Raw genomic sequence first — 12,619 nt, 5'->3', positions numbered from 1 at the left:
CTGAAAATCCATTTGGCCAAATTAGACAAAAACTGCTTTCCTGTTTTCCTCTAATTTTTGTCAGGAGTCTGATGTAAAGTCCCTACAGAAGTATGACCAAGTTATATCAGTATCACCCTTTCTACTTCATTTACAAATGCTCCCATAAAAACCTACATACACCAAGACTGAAACACACACAGGTTATGTTAAACACTACCTGATTGTTGCTTAGTGTCAGAACAGCTCAGACTGTATAAAACTGCAGCAGCAAACTCATATATTAATCACTGAAGAACAGCTCACACACAAATAGAAGTGTTTGATGTCATAACCTGGCTCAATAGAAACACAGCTAGGCAACAGGATCCTACAATGGACTGGCTTTAACTGACAGACTTTGGTATTTGCATAAGGAATCTTCTATTAGGAAGTTATTTTTTGGAGTTCCTTGCTTTGGAAATATTTTGGACAACACGAAGAAAAGCTTCTTGTCTGAAATATTATATAGGAAACAACATTAAAGACATAAGCTAACATTTCAGAATATATGATTGTAGATGCTATTTTGAAAATGCCTCCTGAAGAACAGTTGGTTATTGGAAATATTTCAGGAATAATTTAATCACAGACTTCCTAGACAGTCTGAACTCCTCATGTTCTCTGAATCAACCAAGCTCCAGTTCTTACAAGATCACCCAGTACCAGCACAAATGACTGTTTGTTTGAGACATCTCCTTGGGTTCTCCCTTAAGGGTCGCTGGGAGTGAGCAGTGAATTGAGGCCACAGTAAAACGATGCTTTCAACTGCCTGAATCCTTTTGTGAATGAAGAGGGGTCTGATCAATGCCTATTTACCTCAGCACACTTCTGATTTCAGAATGGACTCGGGGATTTCATCACCGCCTAGCAGAGAACGTTAATGCTTCCCTTAATGCTCCATGTGAAAACTTGGAGTAGGTATTTGGAGAGATGGGAAGAAGAAGGAAGAGATTACTATCAAGCACTGCTGACAGGAAGCCATTGGCACTGGAGAAGGTGAGGCTGGGCTGATCAGACAGAACCGTCTGGGAGGGAGCATCTCACTGAGCACCGAACACAGCCAGAGCCGCTCGCTGCGGAGCGGCAGCGCTCAGTGACTCATGCTATTGAACAACCCTGACTCGGACCTGTTGAGGATCCTGGCCCAGCCTTCCCTCTTCAGCATGAATCCCACTAGAAACATGTCAGGAACCGCCTGGGCCGCTGGATAAACACAGAGGGAGCCCAGATGCGCTCAGGTGCCCGGCAGCAGCGGCAGCGCAGCAGCGGCAGCAGCGGGTCCGACGGGCGGTGCTGCAGCAGCTCCGAGCGCGGCACCTGCCGAGCCCCCCGCCCTGGGAGCCGAATCCATCCCCGCGTCCGTGTCCATGCCTGGGAGCCGTGTCCACCCCACTGCCCGTGTCCACCCCCGGGAGCAGTGTCCATCCCACTGCCCGTGTCCACCCCTAGGAGCCGTGTCTGTTCCCCACCCTCTGCCCGTGTCCATCCATGAAGCCCGTGTCCACCCCCCACCCGTGTCCATCCCCCGGCCCGTGTCCATCCCCCTGTGTCCATCCCTTGAAGCCGTGTCCACCCCCCACCAGTGTCCATCCCCGGCCCGTGTCCATCCCCCTGTGTCCATCCCTTGAAGCCGTGTCCACCCCCCACCCGTGTCCATCCCTTGAAGCCGTGTCCGTCCCCGCCGTGTCCCGCGGAGCAGCAGCAGCAGGTGCCGGCTCGGTTGGGCGCTCCGGGCCGGTACTCACATGGCGAGGGGCGGGCGGCTGCGCTGCTCCTCTCCAGCAAAGATGGCTTTCGGCTCCGCGCCTGCTGCCAGCCGGCTCTACTGTTGTAGGCTCTGCTGCCGGGAGAGGAGGGGTAGGCTCCGGCTACTGAGCATGCCTGCGGCTCGCATCACAGGGTGGGAGCGGGGCGAGGCTCGGGGTGCCCGCACACCCGCTGCCGGCCGAGCGCTCCGGGCGGCCCCGCACGGCGCTGGGTGTGGCCCCGCAGCGGGGCTGCGGGAAAACCAGCCTGTGTTTCTCTAGCCACCTTCTCTCTGCCTCTCCTCGCTAGGCAGAAACATTTTTTTAAAAGGAGGAGAATGACGGAAGGTGCTGCCGTTCAATCCCTGCTGTCGTGGGTGAGGGCTCGTGGATGAAAACCCGCAGAGCAAATCCAGAGACAGATAAACGGCCAGACCAAGCACTGATTCTGGGGAGGTTGTGTCTCAGATGAGGTACAGCCCTCGCTTCTGGCTTAGACATCACCTCACACTCAATCCGGGCATCCAACCCCACCCTCCATGAGCATCCTTTCCTTGCATGCCCCATCCCCCTGTGCAGAACAAAACTTACTCTGAAACAGCACATGTTCCTCTGCATTCAAACCAAGGCCTTCACACATAAACAGAGGTGAAGGAATGAGAAAGTCTGCATGGTTTCTCAACAAGTGGCATTTAACACTGCTGTCCCAATGATACCTTGTTCACTTGTAAAAAGGTGCTTCACTGTCGCTGCCTTCACTAATTCTCCATGGGCAGCCAGCACTGGCCATTCAAACCAGCTTCCACTTCGGGTAAGGCAAGTAGCTTTTCTAAGTATCTACACCTCAGATCTTGGGGTGCTGGACGGGAATAAATTGTAACAGCGTCATCAGATCAAATCTGTTTCCTGATGTAGAAATCTAAGAGAAGGTGAATTGTTCCTTAGAGCAACAGGCAAAGACACAAAGTTATAGGGGTGAGCAAGGCATCAATCCCAATTTCTCGACTTGTTGTCAACCAGCTGAGTATTTTCATGCAGAATGCAGCCAGGGAATGTGGCAGCACCCACAGCCAGGACATCAGGACACTAAGCTCCTGCCCAAACCCTGGCTCAGGTGTTGTCACAGCCTGACTCAGGTGGGAGCTGTGGGCTGTCAGCTCAGAAGGGATCCAGCTCTTGGGGAACTCTGGAACTCCTCAGACTGACTGTCACAGGAGCCTCTCTCCCTTCCCCTCTGCTGCCTGAGAGCTTCCCCACTGCGTTGAAGTGGTGCCTCCTGCCACTGGAGGGTGAGCCTGTCTTGTGCTGGAGCCAATCACCTGCATCAATTAATAAATGTCCCTTTGGGCAGCACTTCGAGCCTTCGTTTTTTTGCTCACACATCACACTTGTCAGACCCTGGTCCTGAGAAACTTTTCCTGATGGAAGTGGAAAACACTTCAAACTGTATTTTCTCTGTGTAAAGATGGAGTTTCAGCTGACGGTTACGCCCTGATGACAATCAGGAGATTCCCAACTACCTTTAAGCTTTATCCACCCACAGATTACTTAGCTCAGCACTTCTTATCTGGGATTCCTCCATAACTCTTCCCTCCTGAGGAGAGTTTACTTTTCAGATATCCTAGACAAAGATACATTCATATTATATATATATGATAATTTATATGATACATTTATATGATTATTTATGTGATGCGACATCATCACCCACATTTAGGCTGGCACCAAACCCAGGCACCAGCTGCTACCAGGGACATTCTCACCTTCACATTCAAACCCAAGCCACATCTGAAGGCTGAGAAAGTGATAAGTCATGCCTGGCTTGCGAGGCCAGGAACTTCTGGGTCAGAGACCTTGCCCCAGACCTTTCTGCCCTTTCTGTGGTCTCACTTCCAGTCATTACTTCAACTACATGCAGGGTGGAATAAGTACTGATGCTAGGCCAAAGCTCACAAGACTCAAAACATCCAAACAAGCAAAAAACAACCAACCAAACAACAACAACAACAATAACAAAACACAAAAAAACCCCCTGGAAGACTCCAAACCCAACATACTGAAATGTTTTATTATACAAACTATCCAGAGTAAACAATACAGTGTTTGTGCTGACCCCATGCCAGCTTTATTCTGATAGAAGGGGAACAGAAAATAACCCCCACAAGCATAAAGGTGAAATGGCAGTCAGGAAAATTAGAAATCAGAAATTAGCAGAAGCATTACAATACAGGGAAAATACCTCAGACCTTGTGAGCACAGTGCAGAATGAGCTGAAGCTACACCCATGCCCCACATCATATGGCCATGGCTCCCTCCAGAGTGGTACCAGAGAGTACTCAAAACCAAATCAAACAGCATCATTGCACTGCAGCTGCTAAAAAACAGAGAATTTCCTACCAGCTAATGAAGGCATCACCATTCCAATCCAAGAAGGCACATGGTCCTGAGGAAAATCCACAGCTAATCTGGGGGATGTGTCCTTTAGCCCTGCATTCCCTGGAGCTTGCAGACTGCCATTAAAGGCCACCAAAGCCTTTAGTGTTAGAAGAGATGCAGAGACACCCTGTGGTGGCAAAAATAATAAGACCAGAATTTGTTCAAACAGCTTTAAATTCATTTAAGTCACAGAACTGAATCAGAAAATCTGCATCCTGGGGACACAGAGAAATTGTCTCCCAGTTGCTATTCAGGTACTTTCCTCTCTCCAGACCTCCTTTCCTGTCTGGCATCTTTTGCTCTGTCTGTTTGCACTGCCACAAACATTTTCCCTCTTATTCTGTTTGGTATACTATTAACAGCAGGATCAGGGCTGCTGCAATTGGAGGCACGTCTATTGAAATGCTCCACTTTCAGAAAATAACTTTCCTGCCCCTCTTGGGGCAGGAAACAATCAGTGTGCTTTGTAAACTGCTGGGGTTTTACCCCATCCATAGTTTGTATTTTGTCCTGAAGCAAAATTTTGTCTATGAAGGCAGTTTCAGAGCCACCAACAGACTGCTGAGGATGTTCAAGAATGAAAGCCACCAACAACCATCATCAGTGGAAATCAGTTCTGGAGTCGTGCAGGTGCTAGAGCTTGCTCATAATTACCTAGGGACAACCTGGAGATAGAGCACTGAGGCTCCTGGAAATGCTCTGTACTGTTGTTACATGATCTTCACCTGAAGGGAACATATTTTCTCACAGATCTGCAAGCAGGATCCCCATTCAGAAGAGTCATCATGTAGTCTATAGGTTTATGGTTTGCCCACAGTAGAGTAAATCTCAGGGCCAGCCACAGTGACACTGGTATTGGTCTCTTTGGCTCACAAAACAAAACAAAACAGTGCTAAATAAGAAAGCTGAGAGCAGTTAATTGGTTTATAGAAAGCAATGGTAATTAAGTTAATTAATGGTAATTAAGGTTTAAGCAGAAAAGAAAAGCAAGGTAAATAAATCAATTATTCAAATGCTGCATTTTCAAATCTTCTGATCTGGCAATGCATTTAAACAAAGTATAGGAGGAATTCCCCCTAAATCATCAGAACTTATGACACTGGAACTCAACACAGCCAGATTAATTCATCTTCAAAAGAGAAATGAAATACTGTATGTGTCCAAAGTACAATTTTTCAAAAATTATTGTCTAAAAGGATTAAGAAAATATCTATTCTGAATATCTTCAACCCTTTGTCACCGAGTTTTAAATGTTTATCTTCAATGCCTTGTTTTCTTCTCTTGACTTTTTAGACAAGTGGAATTGGTACTGAATGACCCAGGCTTTGCTTATTTCTCAGAAGTGAGGCAGATTCCTGTCTGCCCAGCTGCTGAATTTATTAGCCACAGCTGGTCTGTTCTGCAGAGCTTCACCTCAGCATCATTGCTTGCCTAAAATGGGTCTAAAATTTGGAGATTTTTTTGTCACAAATTAAAACCTCAAGTCTGTAGTTGTGGTGTGTGTAATTTTCTTTCACTCATTACTTCTATTCATTCCTTCACAGCATATTAGTGCTTTAGTAATAATTTCCTTTTACAAGTCAGTGCAGTGTTTGTAATTCCTTTAATAAATTGTCTTTTCTGCCATTTCTGTGAGAGATCCAGGCTCTCTTTCCTGGGTCCTGTTAACACCCTGGGTGGCTCATTACAAGCCTGAGTAGCAAGGTGTGACTCCTTGTGACCCTGTGCTCCTTCATGGTATTTACAGTTCCTTGCTAATGGGTATTAATGGATAATTCTGAAAACTTTGCAGCTGTGATCCTGCCAAGTGTTTGCACAGTGAGGCCCAGTCCCTCCTGCCTGGGTGTGTCCCTATGGTGAAAACTGGGTACAGGGAACTCTGCTTAAAAGTCTGGAAGGGGCTGAGGAGGGAGGAGAAGAAAAGTAGAAGAAGAAAAGTTTAAAATGGTTGCAAATTTTGGTTTTGTGTGGTTTTTTTTTTTTTTGAAGATTTGTGGGAAATATTTGTAGCAGGCAGGAACAAGACAGCAGACAGAGAGGGGAGGAGGACATGACCCTCCAAGTCAAGCAACCAAAAGTTAACACAATTACCAAATATCAAATGTGTAGCAGAGGGACTAATTCGATCAGAGAGGCCAAAGGGATAATTCTTGGAGACAAAGCCTTGCAACACGGAAATGCAGGCTAATCAACTGCTTTATCAAAAGAAAAAGGAAACAATTTCCAAGCCTTAACTAAAATCCCCAGTTGGTTCTTCATCTTTTCAGGGGTCTGGTTTTTGCCTAGCAGGGTTTGTTCCATCTCACATTTATTTCACTGCTCCTGTTCCCTGCACCAAGCTGTTTCCTGGCTCCTGCTCTTGGCTGTGTCAAACAAGCTGCCTCTACTCTCGGTTTAAGGAACTTCTCAATCATGAAAGAGAACGAGCAGAGGGAAATATTCATTACATCTAATGTCCAAGCCTACATTCCATAATTATGTGGAGCAGAGCAAGGCTATCCAGAGTCCCTTTGTGCCTGCAGGATTTTGCAGAGCAGGTATTTTCTTCATCTGATGGCAAGTGGCTGCTCAGTGATCTCCACTGAGCTCCTGCCTGACCCGGACCCTCTCAGGTACAGCCCAGCAAAGCAGAGCTTTTCAGACTCAGACCTCTGTCTCCAGCTAAGCAGGTGCTGTTGTTATGACAGATAAAATGAGCTGGCACAAAGGGAAGAAGGAGCTCACAGAAGAAAGCACAGGAGATGGGAAGCACGGCCGAAAAAAGCGAGAGCGGCTGTTCAAGAAGAGATTTTCTCGACTCTTCTCTGGGTCTCCCAAGAATAAATTGTAAGTACATCCAAGATTATATTTTGCAAACATTTTGTGAGCATTTCCAGAGCAGCTTTGGTAGAGCCACAGACACCTTGTTACTTCTGCTGGATTAACAGTTTCACAAATGAAGAAACAGAGGCTAACTAAATAACTTGAGCTAAAAACCAGTAAGTCACTGGCAGCACTAGAGATGAAATTAACTCCTCCAAGTCTTGTGTGTCTGTGTGCTTATCTTAAATCCATTTCCCTATGTTTCCAGCAAGAGATTAGCAGGGGAGGCATCTCTGTTTCTCCAGGTACACACCAGCACTGCCACTGTTAAGAGCAGAAACTTTGCTGCAGTTTTGATGCACCAGATCTGTAACTCTAGGCTGCAATGGAAAATGTCAATGCATGGGCAGCAGCAGAAATCACTGCTCAACAAAGTTAATGATACTAAGTTTCTTAAAATTAATAATTAGTGCTTGTGTTCTTGCAATAGTTCTGCTGTACTTACTCTTTTCAGTTAGAAAAAGGGAAACAAAACAAAAAGACAAACAAAAAATAACTATTCATTTTTTTTTTTAAACCAAAGTAAGCAGAGGCAAAAATGGTTTTGAGCTTACTGCTTTGTGAATATATAAATTTTGAGTTATGGTAATCATTCTTATGGGATTTGAAATTCTCTTCTTGGGTCTTTCTCCCTGGTGTTATTCTTCCTTAACATGAAGTAAACTGAGTGTAGGCTAAGATCAGGAGGGGTTTCCAAAAAGTGTCTTTTCTTATCCAAGAGCTGTTTTCCCTACAGATCTCCTAAAAGGAGTCTGTCTTTGGTAATTATCATGAAATTACCGTCTTAGCAGGAAGTGCACGCAAGTCTCCACAATTACTCAGCTAACTGCATTAGGCTTGATAGCCACAGCAGCTGCTTGCAGGCTCCACAGAAGATTAAAATACACTACCAAGAAATGAACCTGGGAGCCACATTTTTCCCCCAGGCTGATCTAATTGCAGCACAACTAATACCAAGGGCTTGGTTTTGGGATTTTTCTTGCTGCGCTGCTTAGGAAGTGAACTAGAAACATCCAAGAAGTGAATTCCTGCTGCAAATGTTCTCTGTTGTTCGTAATTTCACTGAAGAGTGCATTCAGGAGGCAGACAAATACAACTGAAACAATAAAATCATGTTTTCTGAACACTGATCCTTATTTGTAAGTGATAAATATGAATTTTCCTCAGTTTGAGCTAAAAGGAAAAAAAAAAATTAAAAGTTGATAAGTAATCTAGTAACCTCCCAAGGTACTCCCACATTAATGGAGAGAGAGTCAGCCTTCAGATTTCACTGGATCTATTCCTACAGGCACTGCAGGGCAGGGGGTTTTAAATGCATTTGAGCCATCAGGGTTCACAGAATTTTCACAGTGGTGCAGCCAAACCAGATCATCTCTGCAGTGAGCACTGATTCATGGGCTCTGTAAGGGACTGCGTAGGTAAAACAAGGGTCTGTTTGATCCAATTTGATCAGATGAACTTTCCTTTCATCTCTTCCCCCTCTGGGCAAGGCCAGTGCAATACTGGTCAGTGCTGGCTTTACTGGCCAGCATTGGTGTGCATTGCTGGTGCCCACAAGTGGGACAAGAACCTTTGTGATGCTGTAGGGTCAGACACACAGAGCTCTGTGGAGTTTGTCTTTATGCAAACACACGAGGCTCGTACCACAACCATGCACAGAAGAGCTGCATATTGAAGCTCCTACCCTGTTAGCTGATGCCACTCTCTCATGGCTCTGTTTAATGATGAAAATACTTTAATAATTCTGTGCTCTGAAACTAATGGCTTGTCGCTGCCACCACAGCACCAGAGCCAGACTCCCTTTTTGCTTCCATCCCTGTTTTTTCAGGTGGCCACACCCAGCACCCACTCCTCGCATGTCACAGGTAGAGCCTCTGGAAGGGTTCACAAATCACTCACTAATTGCTGCCCTGATCCAACCAGGAGTGCGAGGGCTGAGCTTGTCACCTCTCCCTGTGTCTGTTCCAGCCCGTCACCTCTCTCTGTGTCTGTCACCTCTCTCTGTGCCTATTCCAGCCTGTCTCCCCTCTCTGTCCCTGTCACCTCTCTCTGTGCCTGTTCCAGCCTGTCACCACTTTCTGTGTCTGTCACCTCTTTCTGTAACCCTTCCAGCCTGTTGCCTCTGTGTCTGTCACCCCTCTCTGTGCTTGTCACCTCTCTCTGTGCCTGTTCCAGCCTGTCACCTCTCTCTGTCACTTCTCTCTGTGCCTGTTCTAGCCTGTCACCCCCTCTGTGTCTGTCACCTCTCTCTATCCCTGTCACCCCTCTCTCTGTGCCCCTTCCAGCCTGCCACCTGTCTCTGTAACCCCTCTCTGTCCCTGTCCCCTCTCTCTGTCACCTGTCACTCTGTCCCTGTCACCCCTCTCTATGCCTATCACCTTTCTCTCTGTCCCTGTTATCCCTGTGCTCCTTACAGACTGTCACCTGTCTCTGTCCCTATCACTCTGTCCCTGTTCTAGCCTGTCACCTCTCTCTGTGCCTGTCACCCGTCACCCTTCTCTGTCCCTGTCACTCTGTCTCTGTCACCTCCCTCTGTAACCTGTCACTCTGTCCCTGTCAACCCTCTCTCTGCCCGTCATCCCTGTGCTCCTTACAGCCTGTCACTCTGTCCCTGTCACCCTTCTCTGTCCCTGTCACCCTGTCCCTGTTCTAGCCTGTCACCTGTCACTCTGTCCCTGTCGTCCTTCTCTGTCCCTGTCACTCTGTCCCTGTCACCTCTCACCCTTCTCTGTCCCTGTCACTCTGTCCCTGTCACCCGTCACTCTGTCCCTGTCACCCCTCTCTGTGCCTGTCACCTGCCACCCTTCCCTGTCCCTGTCACTGTCTCTGTGCCTGTCCAGCCCCCAGGGAAGGAGCCAGCCCGCTGAGGACCCGGGGAGGTGCCTGCCCAGGAAAGGCTGCCGGCGGCCGAAGGCCCGGGAGGAGCCGTGCTCGCTGCGGCAGCTCGGGCAGCGCTCCGGGAAGATGTGTCCGAGCTGCGAGATCCTGCTGTGCCGGCGCTGCGGGACCCTGCACTCGCAGCGCGGCTTCATCGCCCACAGCCTGCTCGACCACTACGACCCCGCAGCCCTGCCCTGCTGACGGCCCCGCTGGGCGGGATGGCAGCTCTGGGAGCCGAGCACATCCCAGCCCCACAGCTGGGATCCACCGGGATGAGGGATCGTGGCCCGGCACCAGCCCCGCGCAGCTCAGCCGCCGCAGCCGCTCCGCAGCTCAGTCTGTACGCAGCAGATGCGCCCATTGAACCCGCAGAAACCCGGCAAGCGGAGCTGTAACCTACACAGTTCTCCTCTGCTGAGGATAGGGAATTGTTTCAGAAATATTCTCCAGAGCTTTCCCTTTCCTCTCAAGGAAACAAAGATTATCCCATTGAGCTGCAAAAGCAAGCGTGACTACTATATGCAGAGCCACTTGCAATGCCTTTGTTTGCTTCAGTGTTGTTTGTGGTCTGGAATATTAAACGTTTTATTTTTTAATTAACTATCTCAGAGATGCAACTTTATGGGGGAAAGGGGCTTCTAGCCACAAGGATTGTAGTTCACATGCCAACTCCCTCCTAGAATTTCCAAACTTGCACAGGCTTTCAACATCTCACTTGTGATCCTGCACTGTGTATTAACAGGAGCAATAACAATCCCAACTCACAAAGTATTTAAGCCTTATTTGAGTTCTTAAACCCAGATCTGTATTTTTAAGTAGTTCTTCAAATAGTGTAGTGCAGCTCCAGACACCAGGCCAAGGCTCTGGGGCAGGGGTAGGTGGCATTAAGGTCCAGGTACACATAAGACTTTATCACTGTGCAATTCCCAAGCAGAGGTGAAGGCTGGAAGTAGCCTTGGGAACAGATGATCCCAAGTCCAGCAGCATGCACCTTTTCCTCCCATGCCAACGGGCACAAATCTATGTGCAGGATTAATTCCTCGCACTTTGGGAGGGGACAGGCTAAACAGACTTAGTCTCTCACAACCATTAATATTAAGGGTTCTCTTATTTAGCCAAGCAGAAGAATACAGGCTAGGACATTTGAACCTTTGTTTCATCTCTCTTTTTCCTAAACTGAAAGTAACAAGTCCATAGGGAAAAGGACTCTGTCCTTCCCACTCCTCTTTTGGAGCTGTTCCATTTTTGTTTGAATGTTTGATAAGGTGACTGGAATCCAGATTTTTTTTTTCTATCCCTATCTATACTTGGACTGAGCTACAACATCTATTCTCATGTTTAGTTTCCACCTCCCAGGAAAAGAGTTTCAACAAGAGGAATTCGGAGCCACATAAACAACATTGCTGTGCTCCAGAGTATCTTGAACAAGAGTGCTCAGCTCCCTTTGTGGAATGTCAGACACTCAATGCTCCTCATGCAAGGGGTACAGAGCCCATGCCAGGAACCAGACTGAGCTGCTGGAAGCTCCCAGGGCAAAGATCATTAGGAATTTCATATAGGAGAAAACTTCAGGCAGGATTCACAAACTGGAATGAACTGCTGTCAGATTCCTCCCTTCTGCCCAGACTTCACTGGCTCTCCACACTGCCAGCAAGTGCCCAGACTTCCTGCCCAAATTCAGACTTCTAAAGCCAAAAATGAGATCTTATGAACATCCTTGTGCTCCAAGGGCCTTAATTCCTCCAAAACCACATTTCCATGGTGCTTGATTGTCACTTCTGTTCATTTTCAAAAGCCAACCAGGACATGGCAAGCCAGAATTAACCTTTCACATTTCTCTGGGGCTGCTCTTCCTAAACTGGAACCCTTCACAGCTTTCCCAAGTGTAAGCCATACCACAACTTTAAGAAATACAAATTTAACTCCATTCCTCTTCATCAAGCAATCCAGAGGAGACTTCTCCAGCCAATCACCTAAGGAAGAGAAAAGTGACAGACTGAAAGGATGAAGCACTAGCTCATCACAACAGCATTATTTTAAATCCTATGGTCCCATACAGTGAAATAAGTTCAAATAAGTCACAACAGAGCCTTTATCCAAGAGGATAAAGAGTATTTTACTCCCGAGGGGACAGAACAAGGAAAGTTCTCTCAGCCTCTGCCTGGTAGGACTTCCTGTGTGGCTTGCCAAAGGACACAACAAGCCCCTCATGTGGGTTATTAGGCTGGAAAGGCACCCAAGTAGCTGCAGTGTGCAAACCCAGCTCACTGAGAGCAGCTCTCTCTGTCCCCAGTGAGTGTGCAGCTGTGGGCTGTGCTCCTGAAGGACAGCTGGCAACGTGGGCAGGGTGAATCCATGCTCCTGGCAGGAGCACCTCCCTCTCCTCCATCAGCCATGAAGTCATGTTTGGGGAGAGCAACTCCAGCGTTTTTGTTATGCACTGAGCAGCACCAACAGTTTTCTACTTGGTTTCTCAGCAGCTGGTGAATTACTGCACCTTTCCTGCAGTGGCTACCAAATCCTGCTGCAGAGATCTGCCTGGTGCTGTGTTTGCTCCTACCACAGCCACATTAATGTGCCACCCTTGAGCCGAGCCTGGCTTTTCTCTAGTCAGCCACACCACAGTGAGGCCCTTTTGTCTCCAAAATTCCCAGAGTCCCATTCATACAGTGAGG

At 47.5% G+C, this 12,619-nt stretch overlaps 1 protein-coding gene across 1 annotated transcript in view; it reads right to left on the bottom strand.

The window, feature by feature from the left end:
• The window catches only part of VAMP2 (vesicle associated membrane protein 2), a 48,314-nt gene extending 46,035 nt beyond the window's left edge, over nt 1-2,279 (bottom strand). Inside the window, exon 1 of the mRNA XM_056498260.1 lies at nt 1,767-2,279. Within this exon, the coding sequence (XP_056354235.1) occupies nt 1,767-1,768 (2 nt within the window). The 5' untranslated portion in view covers nt 1,769-2,279. The remainder of the gene's footprint in view (nt 1-1,766) is intronic.
• Nucleotides 2,280-12,619: the final 10,340 nt, after the last annotated feature.

Source organism: Oenanthe melanoleuca, chromosome 9 (assembly GCF_029582105.1).
Source record: "Oenanthe melanoleuca isolate GR-GAL-2019-014 chromosome 9, OMel1.0, whole genome shotgun sequence".
NCBI lineage: Eukaryota > Metazoa > Chordata > Aves > Passeriformes > Muscicapidae > Oenanthe > Oenanthe melanoleuca.
Note: the sequence above shows the minus strand (reverse complement) of the source record. Positions and strands in the feature narration are given on the sequence as shown.